Source organism: Rattus norvegicus, chromosome 20 (assembly GCF_036323735.1).
Source record: "Rattus norvegicus strain BN/NHsdMcwi chromosome 20, GRCr8, whole genome shotgun sequence".
Classification (NCBI taxonomy): domain Eukaryota; kingdom Metazoa; phylum Chordata; class Mammalia; order Rodentia; family Muridae; genus Rattus; species Rattus norvegicus.
Window position 1 is genome coordinate 53716897 of NC_086038.1, and position 23874 is coordinate 53740770.

General features: G+C 32.8%; 1 protein-coding gene across 1 annotated transcript in view; it reads right to left on the reverse strand.

The window, feature by feature from the left end:
* Positions 1-667: 667 nt before the first annotated feature.
* Positions 668-23874, reverse strand: part of Grik2 (glutamate ionotropic receptor kainate type subunit 2) — a 697720-nt gene continuing 674513 nt past the window's right edge. Inside the window, 2 exon segments of the mRNA NM_019309.2 lie at positions 668-883; positions 13480-13730. Of these exon segments, the coding sequence (NP_062182.1) occupies positions 719-883; positions 13480-13730 (416 nt within the window). The 3' untranslated portion in view covers positions 668-718.

Consider the following 23874-nt stretch of genomic DNA (forward strand, 5'->3'; position numbering starts at 1 on the left):
CCTATTAAAATATTTGCCATAGGTATTTTCAGAAAAAAAATTATTGGCTTGATAATTGCCATCTATATCACAATCCATGACACAGACTATTGAAAAAGAAAAGTAACTGATGATGTTCTGCCTTCAGTTCCACTTCTATTGATACTGGTGTGTCTCGCATTACATTTTTTTTCACATTCTATGAACACATATTATCTATTCAGATGACGATTTTACTGAGTATTGGGGGCTAGTAACATTATCACCTCTATTGTGTTGGTGACCATGGGACTGTACTGTTTCTTGTAACACTATAATTTTTGCCGATCTCACGCATTTTTTTAAAATTTTTATGGCATTTTTATTGGTTACCCTTTTGGGCACCGGCATTCCATCTCCTGACGACAGCTGAGCTTCAGAAGGAACCAGCAGTTTCTCCCTGGACTGCATTTGAAACCAGCCACAACATTTGCATGTAACATTCACTCAAAGGAAGGGAGGAACCTATGATAAACAGTGTAACCCCGTGTAACTTGGTTGATCCACGGTGCTTGTAAATCAAGTCTGATCACTGAAACTGCTTAGATCACAGAGTCTCTAGTTCATAGACACAGCGGCATGAGGTAACTCATTTTATTTTGCACAGGTTGCATATTTCCACAGGAAACATTCTCGCTAAATTGTTTGGAAAAAAAAAAAAAAGACGACAGTTTGTGCTTGGGTGATTGGCCTCCCAGCTTCATGCCATGGTTTCTTTACCTGGCAACCTTCTGTCGTTAAATGTGTGCATGTTGATAACTTCTTCTGTTTTCACAATAACTGGGGCCTGTGGCTTATGTTTGAGCCGACGCTGGCACTTCAGGGACATTCTCAGCTCTTCCACCATAGCACTACAGAAGGACCTCTACAGAAGAACACAGAGAGATTGACATTACAAAAGTTATAGATGGACATAATGTAACATCAGTCTGACAGACTGGCCAGCATGCCAGCCTAAAACATTTATAGTATTTCATGATGATCATAACAAAGTATTATATTATAATACATGACATACAAAAATGAGAATATTACAACACATGGGATAGTTTAACGAAATCTGCCACCTCAAAATGAAATAAACTCTTCATTAATTTTTATTATTCAAATAGATTGAATTGGATTTTCTTATGATGATATGTACGTTTATTAAGCGTTATATAGATGTCTACTTTAAAATTTAAACACAAACAAATCTCTACCAGGTACTCAATAGTGTTTTCTAAGGAATCATAATATAAAAGGTGTATTTTTCAGGTCAGAAGATGAGATACACAAATTTTCTCTAAACATTTTTTCTCTACTGTATATATATCAAAACAACAAAAATGGCACTCAGACAAACAAAATATAAACATAAAATGTGGAATTTATTTACAAGTTATGTTATTATTATATCTATATAACAATGACAGTGACTAGAAACATATATAGTACAATCATGAAATGGGAACTGGTCACATTTTCAACACATTATTTACAAACATTTTTTGTAATTTATCATCAATGTCTTCATAATGGAAAGATGAAAATAGTTTATCCCATGTGGATAGGATAATACTATGATTTTCCACCAATTCTGTATACATAACAGGCTTGTTAGTTCAGCATCTCACTATTCATATTAAACTCACTATGCAAAATAATTTTTATTAATCTCTTTCCTCATTTGATTAAGAGACACAGAGAGCAGATCCCTGATCCAACTACATACTATAGATGAAAGTTCAGATGGGATGAGACTATAATTAGAATCTTCTGTACAAAAACCAAAAATGTACACAGTATACAAAGTTAGACATTTATGGATATTTATTACTCTAAAAATGATATGAAACATGATGAGATTAAAAATGGGTATTTTGAGACACACTATTGAGTTTCCTCATGCTGTTTTGCAATTTATCATCTTAGGATATGGGATAAAAAAGAATATAGTGTATGTTTCTGATGTTTTAAAAACCTTTTGAGTGTATAGTAGTTTGCGACACTCAAACTGTTATTACAAATTATTTAGATCTCAGTGTGTTGGTGTAAAATAACTCAGAGAAAATGCAAATTGCAGCTGCCTACACACAGTAAAACAGTCTGTCCATCATTCAGTGGTTTAGACATAGTTCTAAAACTTTGTATTACTTCATGGCCATATCCTCACTTTCTGGTAGGTTCTTTAACTTGTTTCTCTTCTGCTGAAACTTAACGGGTAAAGGTAGTAGAAGAGCTGAGGTCTTTTCTATCAATGTTTTTCATCACATAAGAAACAGTTCAAATCTTTCTGTTTTCTTCCATGAAGAATTCTCTGGATCAGTCTTCTTGTCATGACCTATGCTCCTGCTGTTTTTCTGCATGGTTTTCTTCTCTTCACACATCACTCTCTACTTGGGTGTCCATCCCCATCCTCTCTGACTTCTTGTTCTTGAACATGCTGTGCTGAGTACTTTAAAGCTTAATGGGGATCTAACTTATTTATTGCCTCAGCATAAAATTCAGGTTTCGTTCAGGAAACTCCTTGCACAGCCTACATTTCAATTCAATTTTGCTTTATTGCTGCTCCCCTCCCCAGTGTGTTGCTCTAATTCTTATTCTTTTCTCTCTAGTCTCTAGGTTTTCAGGGTTTCACTCTCACTGAAGTGAAAACAAGCTACTGAGCTCTTGTTGCTTTTGCACATGCATGCTCTTCAGACAGCAACATGGCTAACCATAGCTACACAGGACTCCAGTACCTTTTTATTAAACAGTGCTTCTAAATTGCATAAGCTTTGCTTCCAATTAGAAGCATCATAAAACACAATAGAAAACTTCAAGACTTTAATAACTTTGAATAAGTAAAACAATTAATGTATTAGCACTTGTAATGGGTGAAGATTAAATGCTAGTAATGATTGCCCTCCCCCCCCATGCACTATAGAATTATTGCTTGGCATTATTTATTATGTGTTAAATTAGAGCCTTTGAGATTCATGACATATTTTAATTCAAAACTCTATATGCCACTGCCAGCTGGTACATTGGAATGGTGTTGCTTATTGCTTAATACCTTCTATTAGATGTATTTATTAACAACATGATGATAATGATGATGAAGATGGTGATGATGACAACACGGTAGAAATGGAAAAATCTGATTCCAAAAGGGGAAGGAATACATTGTCTTGAGGTAAGATAGTCTTGACTTTCTGTTGAAACATTTAATAGAAGAATCAATTAATATAATACAGTTATTATAACAAGGTTAGATGTTGATCCCATTGACATTTAAAGATGGTTTAAAATGTGAATGTATTTAAATCGTTTGAAAGATGGCTTTATTTCATACAGAGTTTCTAAATATCAACTAACATTTAGCACCATTTGCAATCTTAACCTCAGCCTATTTGATCATATAAGTTTATAACAAGACAAAGTGGAAACATTAATTTTTGTGTTAAAAGAATAAGCTAACTAGCTTGTTTCCATGGGAAAAACACCAATGTGCATATAACTTCTGCTAGAAAGAATTCTTGGTATATAGTGCTTGCTTCAGATTATCCATTAATGCATAGAAAAAATTTTCAGGTAATATCATATAGGATCAAATTTAGGATATTAATATAAAGCATAAATAAAATCCTACTTCAATTAAATATTTAATTTTTATTTTTGTCTCTTGTAATATTAAATTATCTTAACTAGTGTTTATACATTTTAGAACCATATGAAAGCTGTGAACTGTAACCCTCATTTCTAATGAAAGTCAAGTATGAAATAGACAAAATTTTTATCAAATAACTTTTAATCAATCTGTGGGTTTTATTATATAATTTGAAAATACCAATGTTGTTAATTTTCTCTCTGAATGAGCTGAAATTTTCCAGTACTTTCTTTACCTCTCAGTGTGCTATTACCAGTAAGATAGTTTCGTTTATGAATAAATTCACTGCGAGACAGATTTTCTTTTCTGTTTTCTTATTCCAATGTCTGCTAACCATAAATTTGGAACTAAATTTCAGATTAAATTTCATTCATTTCTTGACATTTTAACCTGTCCTTATCTACTTCAGTTACAAATTCTCCAAGCAGATCTGTCTTCAGTGAAAACCACACAGATTTTATGAGCCTTTATTCTTTGAGTCTGTGCTGAAAAAAATTATGAGGATGTTTAAATTTAGCTTTAATTTCATATCACTCAAGAGAGACAGGTAGTTCTAAATATGGATTGGGATTTTTTTCTTATTTTAATTTGAAATGTCTTTAAAATACTCATGTACACCTAAAATGACTTTCCTAGACTGTCATTAAAAAACAAGAGAAAGAGTGACAGGAAAGAGAAGGATGAGTGGAGGTAAAGAGGGAGAAAAGGAGTCAGGCAGAGGGACAGAAAAGTACCTTGCCTTTCAAACCCTTTTGTTGGGGTGAACCCATGAGGTGTGTTCTTCAGTGTGGGAAGTTCCTTAGAGGGTAAACAACAGTAAAATGTTTCTCCACATTAAGGTAACAGACTACAAAAAGGAAAAGAAAGGCACAAGGATACTAACCATCATTAAAAACCTCTTTTAGAAAGTTTCAAAAGTTTACTAAACAGTGTCTGGATGGTATGGTGGCACTAACCAAATAGAAGATTCCTGAAAATGAAAATTTAAATCTTTGAGCCGTTAGCATGTATAATTGCATTAAAATAAGTAAAAATCCTTATAAAATTCACTACATTGAATGAATCAACCTGTTATTTACACATCCCTGGAAATGAAAGCTTTGATCTACCTATAAATATGCTCCATACAGAACACTGACATATTTGAAGTTTATGCATAAACTAGAAACTGATAAAAAGGAATTAGTTCCTTAGTTTACAAATTAAAGTTTATTAATCCTTGTTAAATACATGTATTTGCGCTCTGAACAAGAATAATCATATGGTATGTTTTACTAACAAACTATAATTTATGTGACCTGCTGTCCTATTCCTTAAGAGTAATAATGTAACTAAACAGTATTCTACTTTTCATTGAAAAGTACTTACAGTCATTTTGCCTAAAGGAATTAAACATCTTGAGAAAGATTGTTGAGCATCTCTGAGACACTAAAGATCAATCAAAATGTTTTGTTTGTGTTTGTCACTTAAACTATTTGATGCCAAATTATAGATAGACAAATTATCCATTGACATTTTCCAATTAAGTTCTGGTTTTATTAGGTATTTACTCAAGAATGGTGACATATACAGTCAAAATGGTCATTGAGATCAGTCACAGGAAATTATATCACATTAAGCAAAAACTGAATAAAAACAGAAAATGTATAATAAAACATGTAAATGTTATATAATAATTTTTAGAAATCTTGGTGCAAGAAAAATAAATGTCATTTAATGTGACTCCTTAGTCAAAATTTTCCCCTAATTTATCTAACTATAATTGACAGCCCTTAAAGATATATCAAACACTTAATATTTTATATACCACAAGTTAATTGACCTAAGGTATAATATAACACAATAGAGAAGTCACTAAAAGTACAAATTACTAGCTAAAACACTGAGATGTTCAAACATTATATCAAATTTGATGTCAATATTTAGTGTTACTGCAACTTTTTGAAACTGCTCAAATATTTACAAAAGCTTTGTCAGAGGAAAATTTACACATCGGTTTTTGAGAGATACTTTGCATAACTTCTAGTTTTATAGGAAATAAAACTAAGCCTTAAAGACTCAAGTTGTAGATCTCAGGTTGACACTTCCATAGTATCAGAGATCTGCAAATCCTGAAACACACAAGTAGCCTCCTTCTTCATTGAGTTCATGACCAACTGAACATTTACCTAGATTCTCTTCTTAGTAATCTTTCTTTCTTGCACACTGTAGTTATAAATCAAACAAAAACATACGAAAATGAAATATAGCTGTCAGGACATTAAACAATAGTGAATACTACACTCAACCTGGGTTGTTCTATAATAGTAGGCGTAGTGATAAATATAATAGCAAGTATATAATAACCTCAGAAATTTACCCATTTTATATTAAATTTTTCAAGTATAATCAAACTGATAAAAGTACACCACTACTCCGTATTGTTACTTTTTCTTTACTTAAAGTTGTACAAGCAATACATAAAGGCAAGAAGCCACAGGTGCTTTTTAGTCAATACAGCAATGGATGCTTTTTAAGAAGAAAAGCGTGGATCGTCACATTCCTGCTAATAGTCCCAGCCACACAACCAGGATGTAGGCTCAGGAAGCTTCTGTTACCAAGCTGAAGTAGATAAGATGTGCCGACTTTATCATTGTTAACAGTGATATTAAAATAACAAGTGACTTTCATAGTACAGCTAAATGAAAAAGCCTGGTTCTTATTAAGTATGGTCTTTTTTAATTTAAAATTTTTAACTTTTAAACAACATCAATACTTGTACATAAAAACTGGGAGACACCAGAACTCCTTATAGTTCTTACATAACCTTACAGCCACCGTTCAATCACCCCCCTCTTTCCCTAGCTTCTACTCCCCAGCTTCTGAAACTCATGTTCTACCCTTACCTTCCAGCTGATCAATAATCTTGGCTTCTACATGTGAGTGAGATCATGCTTAACATGTCTTTCTTTGCATATATGTAAGAAATGACAGACTCTCAGATCACACCCTTTAAAGCATTTTATTTATAAGTTCATAAGCTTGTATATTGATTCACTTTTTTCAATAAAGACAGCCTAAGAAATAAACCCATTTACAAATGTGATTTGGGCTTCTATATAATTTTTAATTTCTAAAACCAATCCTTAAAACATTAGTGATGGAAATAATTAAAAAGGGAGTTGATCAAAGGCTTCAATGTGTTTTTCCAGTTTTAAGAATCTATCTTATACATGTTCTAAATGCAACTTCAGGGGAAAAGAAACAAGAAACAGGTCAACAGGAGAGATGACTCAACAGCTAAGAGTGCTTCCTTATCTTGCAGAGGACCTGAATTCAGTTCCCAGGACCACCATAAGGTGGTCAAATGTCTGACCTCCAAGAATACCTGTATTCACACTAACAGGTCCATGGATATACATACTCATATTAAAATAAGGAAAATATTTTGAAAAAGAAACCTATTAAATGTATATATTTATGTAATGTCAATTAAAGATTTAAAAAGGCCATGAATTTGAAAGAGAGTAACGGGAATGTGGGGCAATTTGGGGCAGAAAAAGGGAAGGTAGAAATGTATAATCACACACACACACACACACACACACACACACACACACACACACATTTTCCAGAGGAGATCATGGTTTAAACAGTGCCAGCACAGTCCCTCTGGTTGTGGAAAGCATTACTAACCATGAAAATGCACATTTCCTTTCTGCCAATAATAAGTTCAAGGGTCTTGGTATTGGTTTATTTTTTAATCTAAAGGAAGAACCATGTTTTAAAACCTCAATAGCCACTTAAAAAAAGATAGAATGATCATTTATCAAGGTTCAGCCTTAATTTTAGAATATAGTTTATAGTGATAAAGAAAGTTGGTTATTATTATCAATTAGAGAGGAACATGAAGGCAGATGTCCTTTTTTGATGTAATTGGTGTTTACATAACAGACAGTTTTAAAAACCATCCATTAGTTCTTATGTATTTCATTGAGGAGACAAAAGAACAGCCTACTTCTAAACTATGACATAAAAATGAGGCCAAGTGGACCATTTATTCAATTTTACTCACACTTTTAACTTGAGTTCTAAAGAACTGTACACTTTACTACTAAAATATCTTCTATTGACTCTCATCCTACAACTGCCACTTTTGAAAATTTAGATTCAGTTGAATATCTTTCACCAAATGTAGCAGTTTAGTCTGCCTTTGGATCCTTTTCCCCTAACTGAGCAGTGTTGCCTATCCACAATAGAAGATCACTCCAGTCCTATTGCAACTTGGTATGACAAAAGCAGGTTAATATCCATAGGAAATCTCCCTTTCTCTGAACCTTTTTTGAGGAGAAAGAAAGGAAGGGCTGATAGCCAGGAAGTAATAATAGGGAAACACTGAGAGTGGAAACTATGATAGGAAGGTCGAGTAAATTAATTAAATTAAATTAAAAAAATAAAAATTAATTTAAAAGTACAGTTGCTTATATTTTATTTAGGTATAACTTATAAAATGTAAATGAAGGGATAGATTCTTTGTATTGTTAGGTTTTTATCAATGTGGAAATTCTTTAAAAAGAATTACTTCTGTTACATCAATGCTTCAAAATTCTGAAAGTAATTCATATAAAAAGATATGAGAACAGTCTGTTTTTAGTTTTGGTTTCAATAAAATCTAATTCACTCAGCTTGAAATATGTTTTTCTGTTAAAAACTCAAGATCTTTTGTCCTGCAAATTTAAGCTAAATAACTCTGATTTCCTCTGAACAGATACCAAACTGAGCAGTTGACTTTTCTTGGACCTCTTCCTTTTATATTTACATGCATCTTATATATATTTTAAAAACTATAAGTAACTTTCTGTGTATACACAAACATTTCGTTTTGATTTACTGGAAAAATATAACAGAAATTTCTTGTTTGAGCCTGGCCAGTGTTCTCTTAGCAAAAACTACATTGACTTATGTGGAGTATGACTAAAACAATTGTCTCTCATAGCTCTGAGATACTGTGTACTCCAAACATGTTGTGAAAAGTTAACATGTGCATGTATTCATGGCAGAATACATATATTATAATTTTAATAGCTGAACATGTACTTTTAGCTTTTGGTTTTCAGACACATAAACTTTATTTGTTCCATGCTAAAAATGATAAACTTAACATTTTTAGCACTATTTTATATTTTTATTTCAAGAAATTCAGTAAGTTATGTACAGAGTATATAATAAAACAATGTATGGGGATTTTTTAAAACTTCCTAATGAAATGTGCTTTCTTTATATTAACTAAATAAATGACAAACTGTTATTCTATTATTCTTGCTAAAAAGCAACATAACACAGAATTATGTCTTCTCTTGAAAGAAAGGCAATGTCAAAATAGCTAAAAAGTTATTTTATGCTTGAGTTAAGAAACATTATTATGTTAGAGATAATTTTGTAAAAATTTAACTTGCTACAAATGTGTTTATAAAAGCCAGTCATCATAATTAAAAGAATCAAAATTCTTCCAATTTTTTTATGTAGTTACTTTTTACACATGTGAGGTTTTTTTTATGTACATAAGTTTGTGCAGTACATTTGTGGTGTCCATGAAGAAGAGAAGAAAAGATTGGATCCTAATAAAAGTGGAGTTACAGATGATAATGAGTCACCATGTAGATGCTTAGTACTGAACCCAGGTCCACTTCAAGACCAATGATAATCTTAGCTGCCGAATTATCTTTTCATTTCTGAGAATCAACGTTCTCTTTGCCAAGCTTTTGCCTACAGCTCTGAGGAGTTTTGTAAGGATATATTCACAGCCCTAATACACATGAACATTTGTCAGATGAGCAATGGTTTCTTTGAATGTTTATTCACGTTAATAGTTACTGAAACTTCAGACAACACATATAAAGTCAAAAATATAAAGCAAAATTAAGTTAAAAATAAAATGTACCTACTTATAAATGATTTATTTGAATAAGCAAAACATTTTTTATATCATTCCAAATGGTCAAATCAAATTTTGGAATATAAGGAAGAATAAAGGTGATTATATCAAAAGTTAAAATACATAAAAATTACTCTTTATATCTATATTTAATTTGTTATTTTGAGAATTATTCCATTCAGTTGTTATCTGAAGATACAATTTATAATTTATTATTTTTAAATCATTAATGTCCACATTTTCTGATGCATCTTTCTTTTTAACTTGCCTGCCTTTTGTTTAATGTTAAAACGTCAGTGATAGAAGAAAAGATATGTTTTCAAATTAGTTTTAATTTATATTTTAGAAGATGATATGTCAAAGGCATTTTATTTTTATGTTTAAAGATATCTATTATCATAATTTTATTATTATTCTTATAGATCAAAATTTACATATACTATTAGCTGTTCACAAACTTGTATTTAACTGAGATTTACTTACATTATTTATTACAGCTCATTCAGATAAGTATATCTCACTTATCCTTCATAAAATACTAAATATTGTAGAGGGAGTGAAGATGAAGGGAAAATTGAAAATGAAGCATTTAGGGACTGATTATAGAACTGCAGCTTCTTGTCTGTTTTAACATTGTAAAACAGATCACTGCAGATATGCTTTCTTAAAAATATTAATTAGAAAACTTTTAAATGTTATTAGCAAAATCTAAGCTATAGGAATGACAAATTTATAATAAATTAATTAATGTAGGAATATATATGTATATTGATATATCGATATAGTTCACAGTAAAATCCTGAATTGTGCTTAATCATAATATTAAACTTCTGCATGATCTACCCAGAGATTTTTTTCCATGAAAAATGAAGAAATAAAACCAAAAACAAAATTATCACACTAAACAGGAGGAATCAATACTAATAAATTAATAATTGTTTAGTTTGATATATTGAATTACATAAAAACAACAATATCCCCAATTTTTTTGGAAAATAGGTTCCTATAATGAACTTCTTTATTAATTTAAATGATATAGAGAAATGATATATATGTCATATATATGCATAGATGCATAAAAATTAGATAGATAATAAATAGATGATAGATAGATAGATAGATAGATACATACATACATACATACATACATACATACATACATAGATAATAGATAGATAAATAGATGGATACATACATAGGTACATAGATCAAATTTGGCATTGGTACTGATTAAGGTTCTGGAGATTTTAAAGGGTGGTATGAATTAGGTTTTTATTTCTAAAGGAGAGAAAAGTCTGATTGAGAGAAAGATATTCATATTGAAATAAGAAATGTTAAAGCAACGATGTGTTCAGAAGTAAAACAGATGTGATTGGGTAGGTTCATAAAAAAAAGATAGGTTTAATGTTTGAGCATGTTTAGTATGAGAAAAATCACCTTCTAAGTATCATATGTGGGGAGGAATATTTTAAACGATGCAACATACAGCCACCTAGGCATAAAATAATATACATATCATATTCTTTATATTACAGCAAGTATCACGAAAAAATCCTATATCTCGCAAAAACAAGCTCATGTCAAGAGACCAGACACCATCTTTGTATGATGAGAAAACTGTTCTACACAATATAATCTAACTGCCTGGCCTAAAATGACTGGTGGAAATATCCAAAGGATGACAGGTAATGTTCATTCCAATCAAAATAAAAAGTAAGACCTTGGCAATCTGAAGATCTGTTAAAGTGATTGGAGGAATGAGTAAACTGGAGAGAAGCTGAAACCCTGCAACTATGACCAGGGACTTTTGGGTTATGCAGAGTTAGAGAAAACTGGGTCCATTATAAAATTAATGCAGATTCTGTGAGAATCAGTTATCATGCCCAAATGTTCTCCAGCACATATCAATTAATATTAATTTATTTCATAATTTTTAATAGTTATAATAAGTTCACATATTTCTGAAGCCAGATATCTCGAAGAGTTCAACTGAATCCGTTAGAGTTAATAACAGCCATGTAGATATATTTTGAAAATTAAATAACCACACTCCTTGAGTTTTAATGGAAAATAATAATTTTTTTAATTATATAAGAACACATCTTAGGTAAATCAAATGAAGAAACATCTAGAGATAATGAGATAATTACAGTACAATTCCAATAGTGTCTATATTCAATTTGTTTTATTTTAATACTACGATAGAGTTAAAAGAATCATTACACATGGATGGCTACACACTCTCACTAGAAAACCCAATTCTCGTTCATAAATATGGGTTGTTTTTTTTTTAAGTAACTAAAAACCAGTTTTGGCAAATTATTGAAAATGTCTCTTAATATCTTGATGTTTTTTTTAATTTGGTTACTCATTTTGATTTGCTTTCAAACCCATTGTCACATCATAGAAAAGACCAGAGTAACAAAAGTATACTTCCAAGTAGCTAACTTATATCAACATAACAAATTTGGCTTAGCCATGCTTCCAAAATTATACAGCCTTAATGTTGTGAGAACATAAGTTCTAACAATGTCTGAAATTTTCAATAATTACACATGGCAATGTCAGACAAAATGGGGTTATCAAAAATTCATTTGTGAAAGATGACTAAAAAGGTGTCAAGTACTATAATCAAGTAAAAATTTAAGACATTGTATATTTAAATTTCAAGGCTCAAGAGTGGGTCAAAATTTATAACATTAAATCATCCAAACTAAAGGAAGATATTTGTCAACTGTATTTTTACAAAAATAATTTCTGGTATGTACATTTCAAAGAATATTAGCAGAATGCATCTCACATGTTTTACCATTTCCTACTATAATTTTAAATACCATTTTTCTGCTCTGTATTTTTAACAATAAAACTTCATAAACTTTTCTAATACTAAAGAAACAATCTCACTCTTAGGCATGGACTAAGTATTGAAAAATAGACATTTATTAAAACAAAAACCGAGACGATTATATACAGAAAACTAAACACAGCACTAGAAGATAGAAAGAATGCTGCTCATTTCAATCTTGAGATGTAGTTGAACATACAGAAGCAATGTGTGCTATCTGTGGGATTTCCATGTCTTTCTCGATTCTTATAGAACCAAAGAAATTGTAGAACTAGAAATGTAGAAGTTAAGTGATCACAAAGTTTTCAGACTAGAATACAAAAGTATTTGCACAAGTGACTAAATATATTTAAGTACAAAGAAAAATCATATTAACACTTTTGTGGTTTTTACATATTTACATAAATAGTTTGAAAATAGTTAAGTAAAAGACTGATAGAGAAAAATATGCAGTGGCAAAACTACAATATTTACATATACTTATCAATTTGGAAAATTAGTAATGGCTTTCATAAATCAAGCTAAATTGTTCTAACCAGAAAATCTGAGAGTAATTCTACTGCAGTTAAATTGTATTTACTATCTAGCTTCAAATTGCTATTTTTTTAAAACCTGAGATTGTTTCGGGCAGAGCATTTATATTTTTTTAATACCATTTTTGATTTTTCTTCCCTCAGTAGCAATATCCTTTCATTAACTTTACAGCACTGAACTTAAAGCAAATATAAATATACACATACATATATATATGCATATATATACATATATATATTTCTCTTTATATGTTGCTCTTTACCTAGTCCTAAATAAGACTGATATCTATTTTTCCTGCAACTGACAATTAAACATTTTATCAATAAATTTAAAGATTATGATGATGATCATGAGTCTTTGTGAAATATACTGATATATTTCACAAGATATATATTTTAGTTATAGAATGAATGATATGAGACAATTAAAAGCCACAGCTCAAAGCATCTCTCTTGGTTGAAAATAGAAGCAAACAGATTACTTGTGTTTTATCAGAAGAAAAATCAGTGTTTTAAATCGCAAAAATGTGACATTTACCTTTTCCAATTGAGCGTTTTTTTTGGATTTGTATAAAAACTCTCCCACTGCCACAAAAACTGAGAGCACCAAGCCGGCTGCCAGGACAATGAAGATACCACCAATATTCTGCACCCCCAGAGCACTGGCCTCTTTGCTCTCCTCCTCTGGGCAGCCATTGCCCCGCCACCATTTCTCCTTCATCATGTGCAGCTTGCCTTCCTCCTGCAGCTGAAGAATTGCTATGGTGATTTTGTCTCGATATGGAGAGCCTGAGAAAAGAGAACATGCATTAATTATTTCAAGGAACACAGAATTTTACAATTACAGATCATGAATAGAGAACAGAGAATTTACAAATGCTTCCTAGTATCAATGGACAACGTAAAAAAAAACCACAATAATAAGAATTTTAATAAGATAACTAAAGACAGTAGACTTTCTAGACTTCTGTTAGTGTATTTTTTTTTTGTGCACAATGATGGATTTTTTAGATTACAAAGGCAAACAAGAAATCTTACTTGGATGACAGAAAATGAAATAAAGACTTGGGAGTATTGGTTAATTAATAAAATATTAACCAGAAAGACACTAAAGAAAATGGATTAGTGTACAGATTTTTTTCAGGAAACACCTAGGCAAGAAAACAAGAATGCTGCTTTCAGCATTCTCCACCTCTAGGAAAGTCATGGAAAAATCTTTCCTCTAGTTTAAACCAGTAAATTAATGTTGCCATGATTATTAGCAAGTGAGTTTCAATGGCATTTCATACTGTGTAAATACTGGGCGTTTGATTTTTCCTACTTGATGTCAATAAAGTGTTGCCAGTTTCTTAAAGTTAGATTATTAAAAACAATGTTATGGCAACACCATTCATAAATTTAGGTGCCTGTAGCCCAATAGTGTTAATATTTCTTAATTGCTATTAGTAGCTTTAAGTTTTAGATCGTATTCCTTATGGTTGAGATAACAATATTAACAAAATTTAGTGTTTGTGATTATGAAGATAAATATAAGCAATTACATGGTAAGTATGATCTTGCTAAGAGGATGACCAGAGCATAACCAAAAGTATCAAACTACCTTTATCTTTCAACATTTGCCACAAAGGACAGGTCTTATTTATTCCTACTGAAAGAGTTTGTTTTTAAAGTTTCCTCTAAGAGCACTATATTTTATGTTCTTTGGGTATGGATACAAATCACCCTATACAGCTTTTCTGATACAGAAAAATGTTTAAACTTTAAGGTTTAATTCAGTGCTGCAAATGCTGATTTATGTATGTCTCTGCTTATTAGAATGCTTAACAAAAATCAAGGAAAAGGAAAACCTTAGGTGTGATCCTCTCTTACTCTGTTAAAATGATAAAGTTGGCATGGAGATACACAACTGTTCTTCCAGTGAAGAGAGGCAAATCAGAAACTTATGATCAATCGTCTCAGGCTATAAAGTAAATTCAAGGCCATCCTGACCTCTGTGAATCTTTGTATCAATACATTTTTCCAGATCCAGAAATATAAACATTGAATTTTTCTGGTGTGTGAATGTTAGTTTTTATCCTTTAGATATGTATGTTTTATTTAGAATACTGAGAGAAGTTACATAGCCATTTAGAAGTGAGGATGAGGGAAGGGATCATCCAAGGAAGAGGAAAGAGGATGGGTGGGCAGAATGGAGAAGAGAATACGTGGAGGAACAACTAACACATAGAACCTTTTTAACGATTACTTTTGAAGCCTCCTAAAACACACACACACACACACACACACACACACACACACACACACACATACACACACACACACACACACACACGAGAGAGAGAGAGAGAGAGAGAGAGAGAGAGAGAGAGAGAGAAACAGAAAGACATGGAGTGACAAAGAGACTCACATATGTATATATATGCACACATCTATGTATATATAAATATAAGTATATATATACATATATATCTTAAAATATGGGGCACCCCAACTAAACATTGCATGCTACAAAATAAAAATGCCAGTGCCAGGAATTGGCTACATCTCTTTAAATTGTTAGGTAACTATGTCACAGGCTAGGGGTTATACATTGTCAGGAAGGCATTATTCCTAAAAAGTACCACATGTTTATGTCATAAAATCCTCAAGTGAAAATTTCACTTTTATTATTTATTATTCCTCATGCTAGAAGATGTGATACAGGCTACCAGAGAAGAAAAGTAATGATAAATCTTACCCAATTATGAACTCTGAAAGATACCTTTAAAAAAAATCCTGCTTTTGAGATTTGCCCACTGGTGAAATAGTGGCATAAATGTTATAAAAGATCTCAAAATAAAATTGGATATATACATTTTCACTGAGATATATCCCATACGTCATGCTGCTTAATCAAGAAAAAAAAGTCATACTGCATATGTCACGGGACGTAGGAAACATCTACTATTATTATTGTATCAAATTTAAGTAGCAAAAAAATAACCACTGATGACATATTGTTATATCCATAGAGTAGTTTATCATTCAACAGTTATCATAGAAGCTTCTTTTGCAGTAGATGGTAATTAACTAAGAGACTCGCAACTAGAAAACATGTAGAGTATGAGGAACTTTGGAGTACTCATTCTAAAGAGATGTCTGTAACATAATCTTTCCTAAACGCTCAGGGATGTATGGGTAGAGAGGGTAGAAAGAGTCTAAGAACCAGAGATGGTGGACAGCTTAAAAGAAACAAGCATTTTCCACATACAGCAGAACAGATATGCATACAAACTTACAAACACTGTGGCATCCTGTATAGCACTTGCACATGCTCATGCCTGACAAAACACGGGCGAGGAGGAGAAAGTAACAGGTGCGTCCTCTGCCAAGAAGCTATTTGTAATTGATAGATGCTGGGTGAGGGAAGATTGGTTTTTTTTTCAGTGAAGTGATAGTGGACATATCACTCACACTCCAGAGCAGATACAATGATGAGTAGGAGTTGGATGACAAATAAGACTCCTAGTCTTATTTTTTTGTCTGAGTTTTTATTTTTTATTTTTGAAAGAGGTGCTTCTTTCACTAATTTATTTATTATCTTTCAGATTAAAATTGCATAATTTCTCCTGTTTTTTTTTTTTTTTTGCTACAAACTCACCCATATACCTCTCTTTTGCTCTCTGTCAAATATATGGCCTCACTTTCATTAATTGTTGTTATATAGGTGTGTGTTTGTGTGTGTGCGTGTGCGTGCATGTACACGTGCGGGTATGTTTATGCCTGTTTCTAAATACACAAATACAGTACTTGTATGCATGTGCTTGGTTGGAAGGCTCATCATTTGTTATTGGATTGCCAAGTGCTGTGGTATTTGTTGGGAAAGAATGTTTTTAAAAATAGATATAGCATAATGTTGGGTAGGTAAGGAAGCAAGGAAAATCTGAGGAGGTAGGATAAGGAAAACAATATGACCAAAATAATTTGCATGAACTTTTAAAAAAACAAATACAGACGTTTTCTTTGTTAAAGTGCACTTGAGGGATTAAGATTTACCAAACCTAACTGGCTAGCTCTTTCTTTAAAACAAGTCTTTATCATGATATATAAAAATCTGAACTCTTGTTTCATTTATCTCTGTGAAGGAAATGCCTCACAGAAAGGCACTTTATCTTTGGTGCTTTATCAAATTGACTTTCAATTATCAACATAGTGTCTGAAGAAATAGTTTTATACCAACAGGGGCTGTGGGAACAGCATATCTACAAGTGAGAAGGCATAGTTTCCTCTTCAGAAGTACAATTATGAACAAGATTTATGAGGAGCTGCTATTTGGTAAGCAGGCATGTAGAAAATCCTTAGCTTGGAGGGTGCTGACCAGGTAGGAAGGAACTCAGAGACAATTACATTCCTGACAATTTACCAAACTCACTAATCTGTGTTGTGATCTTTTTCTAGAATCTTCAAATACAGTAGTCCCAGTAATTTTCAAGGACAAACAAGAAATAAATGTAAACAATCTACTTTTCATCAGGTTTCCTCTTTCCAGCAATGAATGTGAATACTCAAATCCTCCTTTGCAAACCCGCCTCAGGATACAGGCTTTCTTGATCATAGTAATGTACAATTAACATTTGTTTTAATAGCACCTACAAAGTTAGTAGGCTTCCCTTTGAATATTTACAAAATACTTGGCTATGAGATAAGAAGCTAATCAATGAGAGCAAATAACTGATATTAACTTGTTAACTGTTATTGATTTAACTTGGGCACTTACTTTTATATTTTTTCTTTTCTTTCATTGGATATTTTTTTATTTATATTCCAAATGTTATCACCTTTCCCTGTTCCCCTCTGGAAACCCCTCATCCCAAGGAGAGTAATGTGTTGTTTTGAACCAGACAGGCTCCAGTAGGCTCATGAACTGAATACTTTGTCTCCAGTAGGCAGAACTATTTGCAAAGGATTAGGAGGTGTAATCTTGTTGGAGGAGGTTTGTCCCTGGAAGTAGGCTTTGAGGCTTCAGAAGCCTTAGTTAGCTCCAGTTAGCTGTCTCTGCATCATGCTTGTTGACCAAGATGTAAACTCTCTTTTCATTAGTTTTGTATATATGTGTATAATCCCAAATATTACCTTCTAGATTTGTGTGATGTATGTATGTTTTCAAATAAAGAAGTCATTAATATAAAAGGGAGCAAGGGGAGTTTACAGGAGGATTTGAAGGAAGAGCAAAAGAGAAATGTTGTAATTACACGACAATTTCAAAAATAAAAAGAACTGGAAGTGCTGGTGTGCTCAAGCCAATCGCCAGGTGGCAAAGGCAGAGAGATTTCTGATTAGGCAAATATAGTCTACAGAAATAATTCCAGGACAGCCAGGTCTACACAGAGGAACCCTGTGTCAAAAAGCCACATAATGAATGAATGAATGAATGAATGAATGAATGAATGAATGAATGAATATTTAAAAGTCTTCCTAGAACAATAACAGGGATAAGAAGGATGTAAGTTCTAAGACCCCGCATCAGTGCCAGGCCTGCCTGGTGCCACGCCCCTCCATTGATGGTTGTAGACTCTATCCCTCTGTAACCATGAGCGTCAAGTTAAACATTTTACTGTATAAGGGTTTTGGTTATGGTATTTTGTCCTGGCAATAGAAAAGTAACTAAGACAAGTGCTTCAAAAGTAAATTATTAATTCTTTGATTCATGACATGCCGTTTTCTAGGGAGTATTTCTACCTAAGGTACCAGTTAAACTCAGATGTGGACTGAGATACCATTTTGTAAACATGTTAAAAATATGCTAAAACCAAAGAACAGTATTCTCTTCATTCACATGCACAGCCATACACTTAGCTTGGATGGAGTACACAGAAATTAGTTACAGGTTTTGCTCAAGTTTTCAGTGTCAATTATTAACGTGAGTGATACTGAATCACTTGGAAGCAGGACTTTTGGGTATGCCTGTGGGCTACTGTAGTATGTTTGTATCAAAGCATTACTATAGATAGGAAGACTATCTATACTATGGGTGGCATCATTTTCTGAGTGGGGACCCTGGACTTTATAAATTGGAGGGAGAGAACAAGTTAACTGCTAGCATTTATTATTCTGTTTCCTTATTGTGGAAGTTATGTGACCCAGTGCTGACGGTTCAAGCTCCTGCTGCCTATAGATTTCCCTGCTTTGGTGATAAACTACACTTGTACTGTCTCTGAAAAGTAAATCTTTTTATCTCTTCCTTTCCTTTCCTTTCCTTTCCTTTCCTTTCCTTTCCTTTCCTTTCCTTTCTTTCCCTTCCCTTCCCTCCCCTTCCCTTCCCTTCCCTTTTCTTTCTTTCTTTTTTTGTCAGAATATCCTATCAAAGCAATAAAAATATATATAAGCTAAGCCATAAACTAGGCCAGAGTATATCATGAATTTAAGGAGCTGAGGACATTGAAGATTAGCTCAGTGCACATTAGATACAATGCTTATTGCACAAAAGAATCATTTCTATCTCTATCTTTTTACCTATATCTCTCTATCTCTACCACCTTCTCAATCTTGATATCTACTATCTCTATCACTATCTATCTATAACTATATCATCTATAACATCTGTATCATCTAATTACTTATATCTGGAGGGCAAGTGGGCTGTGCCACCAGACAGGCATAGGAACTGGAAAGGCTGAGTGAGCTCAAACCACAGGAATCTCACAGATTTGAGAAATGCAGGAGTAGAACTGCTTTCTACCCATCTCTGTAGCTTCTCTGGAACATACACCCACGAAACCCATCTAAGAAGACCATGGGCAGTCAGTCATTTAGTGTAGTACCTGGAGTCCTCCATGCAGAGCAGCATTAATATCTCAAACTCAACCAATAGAAAACACTCCACAGATTCCATCCCACTTCGCAAAATTCAAATAGTCCCTGTTCACATAGACTACAGTGTAGAAATTATTTCACTTAGGTTTGTCTGAGAGTGACTATTTTTACTGAGCTTTTACACTTGGAGAAAGCTTCTTTTTCCTAAAACATTCTCCACTGGATCTTAGATCTGCCCAGGTGGCCAGGCTCTCACTGACTGTATAGGCTCACATCAGAGCACCACAGTATACACCCTGGCTACCTCCCCCGTGCAGGCCACCCAAACTTCTTTGTCTCTCTTCTAAGGGCATTAACACTCCCAGAATTCCTGGCCAGACCAGAACCCTGTGGAAACTATTCATCCCCACCTCTACTTTGCCCTCCTCAGTCTGGCATACAGAGATATCTGATGGCCTATAAGGAATAGGGTAGAGAGTTTACCACTTATCTCATCTCTCTATACTTCAACCTCGACCTCTACTCAATATCTACCTCTACCTCACCCTATACCTATACATGGGAAATCAGCTTTTCTCTGCCTCCCCAGATATCAAACACAGCATGAGGTTAATTTCCAAATTTTTCATTGCATTTCATTTCATTAGAAAACAAGAGTAATCCATAAATGTGTCTATCATAACAAATGGTCTCTCATCTGAAAGTCAAATCTCTAATGGACAAAGATTAGATAACCATGCATGAATGAAAGAAGACACAAATATCTGAGATTCATTGGTGTCTATAGTCACAAGATGGCCTTACTTCCAGTTTCATTTAAACTGTCAGATACTTTTATCATTTGTGAGATTCTATGAAACATTTCACCAAAAACTCTACACTTGAATGTAGTTAGATGCTCCCAGCTTTATTTCTTTTAGAATAAAGCAAATACTCCTTGAAGGTAAAATTAGTCTCTATATCTTCCTCATGAAATTTTTGATCATTCGTTCTTTTTGTAGTTTTTCTCTTGTGACCTCCCTTTGTTACATATATTCTACAGACTGCAGGGGCTTTGTAGTTTAGAAATTAACACTTTGCAAGTTAACAAAATACATGCTTTTTACCTATTCTATATAAGAAGGAAGAGAGAGATAAGGAAAAACAAGGTCATGAGAAAGAAGGTATAGATATATGTTTATTCCATGAAAGTATTTTGATCTGTAAGCTGAGATTTAAACTGAGTGCTCACAAAAGGTGTACAGACCATTTCAGTCTCTCACCAAACCACTCTAAGCATACCTGTTTTTATTTGACCTAGGAAGCAAAAAAGAGGATAGTGCCTGCTTAGAAATTGAATGGGAGAATATTCTAAATGCTATGACAATGAATGCATGCACAAAGAAAAGCCTCATATGTAGCATTTGCACAACCACAATGTTATTCATAATGTCTTAAATAATAAATTTTTATGAAGTAATGTTATGTAAAATTATGAATTCATTAAATATTTTCAGATACATATTATCATATAGTAAAGCTTTGTAGGAAGAGTAAACTGTGATGTGCCACCCAGAAGCTGACTTACACAGATGCACATACCCACAGCTTGGGGACTCTTATGAAAGGATAGGAGGAAGGATTGCCATTCCAAAGGGAATAGTTACTCCACAGGAAGACCAACATTGTCAACTAACCTGAACTTCGGGAGCTCTCACAGACTGAACAACCAACCCAAGAACACACATATGTAGCAGATGTGTAGCTTGGCCTTCATGTGTGTCACCAACAACTGGAGTGGGAGCCATTCTAATGTTGCCTGATATATATATATATATATATATATATATATATATATATATATATATATATATATATATATATGATCTTTTAGCTGGGTTGCTTTGTCTGGCCTCAGTGTAGAGGATGTGCCCAGTGTCACAGATACTTGATGGGCTAGGGTCGGGTGGGGGATACCCAGGGAGGTTCCTACCTGCTCAGAGGAGAAAGGGAGGAGGAAATGAGGTGAAGGATTGTGGGAGGGGGTTACCAAGAGAGGCACAATGAGCATTATGCAAAGTTAATTAATTAATTAATTAATTAATTAAAAGAAAAAAGTACAAAACAAAACAAAAACTGTTTTAAGTCTTGAGTTAATATGACTTTATTAAGAGAGACAATTCCTTCCTTCCTTCCTTCCTTCTTTCCTCGCATTCCCTCCATTTCTCTACCCTCCTTTATCCTTACCTGTTATTTTTCTTTTGCTTCTTTTTCTGCCTATCCTTTTTCTTCACTTTCTTTGTCTTTACATCTATCTTTTCCAAACCTCTTTTGCTTTTCTTCATGCCTGTTTCTCTTCCTCTAATGACTAGTTTGTTCTAAAGTCTAAGCCTGCAGTAAATGATTCACTGGATTACTTGCTCCAATGCCCTCTCCTCTGTACAAACACAACTGTTATCATCATGCTCCTTCAGTGCACCTCAATAATATAGTAACAATCAGATAAAGGCAACATCTATGACTTTGATACTGACAAACACTTACCAATAGGAAGGAAACTGTTTTCATGACAACTTGTAGTAGCTACTATGTTTTCATGAAAGATACACATTTTGACATCTCTCCCCAACCTCCTACTAAATGTTTGTTTTCTTCCTTTAGCCCAGGCTGGTCTCTAACTCATAACCTTCTATCCTTTTTGACTCCTAAGTTGCTAAGATCACTAGCATGTGTCACCACAACTTTCGAACATTTTTACTTTCATATTAGAAGTTGATATTATTTACCTTAATTAGAAATTATCTTTTCAATAAATATTTACTTTAGATATCATGACAGCATTTCCTAAGCTGAATTTTCAATCATATCTTTTGTCTTGGGAAGTATACATTTGTATTTCATTTTAAAGTAATTTATTAATGAGAGAATCTTGGTTTGTTTTCCAAAAAAAATGTTACTTGTAAATTCACATGAAGAATAAACAAAACACAGGGTTATATGTTAAACAGATAGAGCAAAACAGAAAAACATATCTATAATATATACTTCTTTTCCTTCTTTTTTAAAGATCTTTATCTCTTTATGGAGGTTATCATGTGACATCATTAGTTCTATGGATTTTTAATATTCTCTCATTCAAAATTCCTTGAGGTATTACACACAAATTATTTTCCTATATTTCTACACAAGAAGTCAACTTATTTTGTTTAAGGTCTAACAATGTGGATGGGAATGGGAACCAACTCATTCAGCTGGGGAAGCAGAATTATATTATCATGTATTCCTTTTCTTTGTAATACATAAATATAATAAGATAACCCAAAAACCACCATTAAGCAATAATATTTTTCTTTATACCAATTAGTAATTCTAAAAATTGTATCCTATTAAGCTAATCGTTTTGTCCTTGAAGGGAATAATTACTACTTATTTATATCTACAGCATTTAGTGACAATAATTATAAATGTGTTGTTCCTTCTGAGATTTCTATGACTGTCTCCATTCTACATCCTGCCTTTATATGTGGAGACGGAGCTCTAGGCATTAGGCTCCATTTTCATCTTTTGCTACACATGTCTACGAATCAGCACACAGTGTGTACTTGTACCACCAATGTCTCCACATCAAGCATTCCAGAAATGCTTCTATTTGGGCAAAAAGAGATGCAAACATATGTCTGTACCATGATTAACTAAATTATTTTATGAAAAAAAAACATCAAAATTTGTAGCTGCCATCCACTAATAACACTTAAAGTCTGGGACATTTGTCTAAATGTCCAAAGCATCTTGGTTCTTTCTTGATTTCATGACAAGTAATTTATACTCAAAAAGGACTTCAGTTTCCTTTACTTTATATTTACCTAGATATCATGATTATGCTTTCTGCCTGCCATGCTCCAAATTTAGATAACAGTCAAGTAGAACTTCTTTCTTCTGGGTTCCAGAGGATATTTTCATGAATCAATGTTAATGTATGAATGTATAATTTCACATATTAATGTTAGTTTTGATTATTCAAATTCTGTGTGTTTTTTGGACTCTAACAGTTTGCATATATGTGTGAGAAAGTGACTATGCCATGATTTTTAGCATAAAGAATTCTAAATACTTTTCTCAAAGAGTTCAATTACCTGTAATCGTAATCATTCTTCTTTTCTGA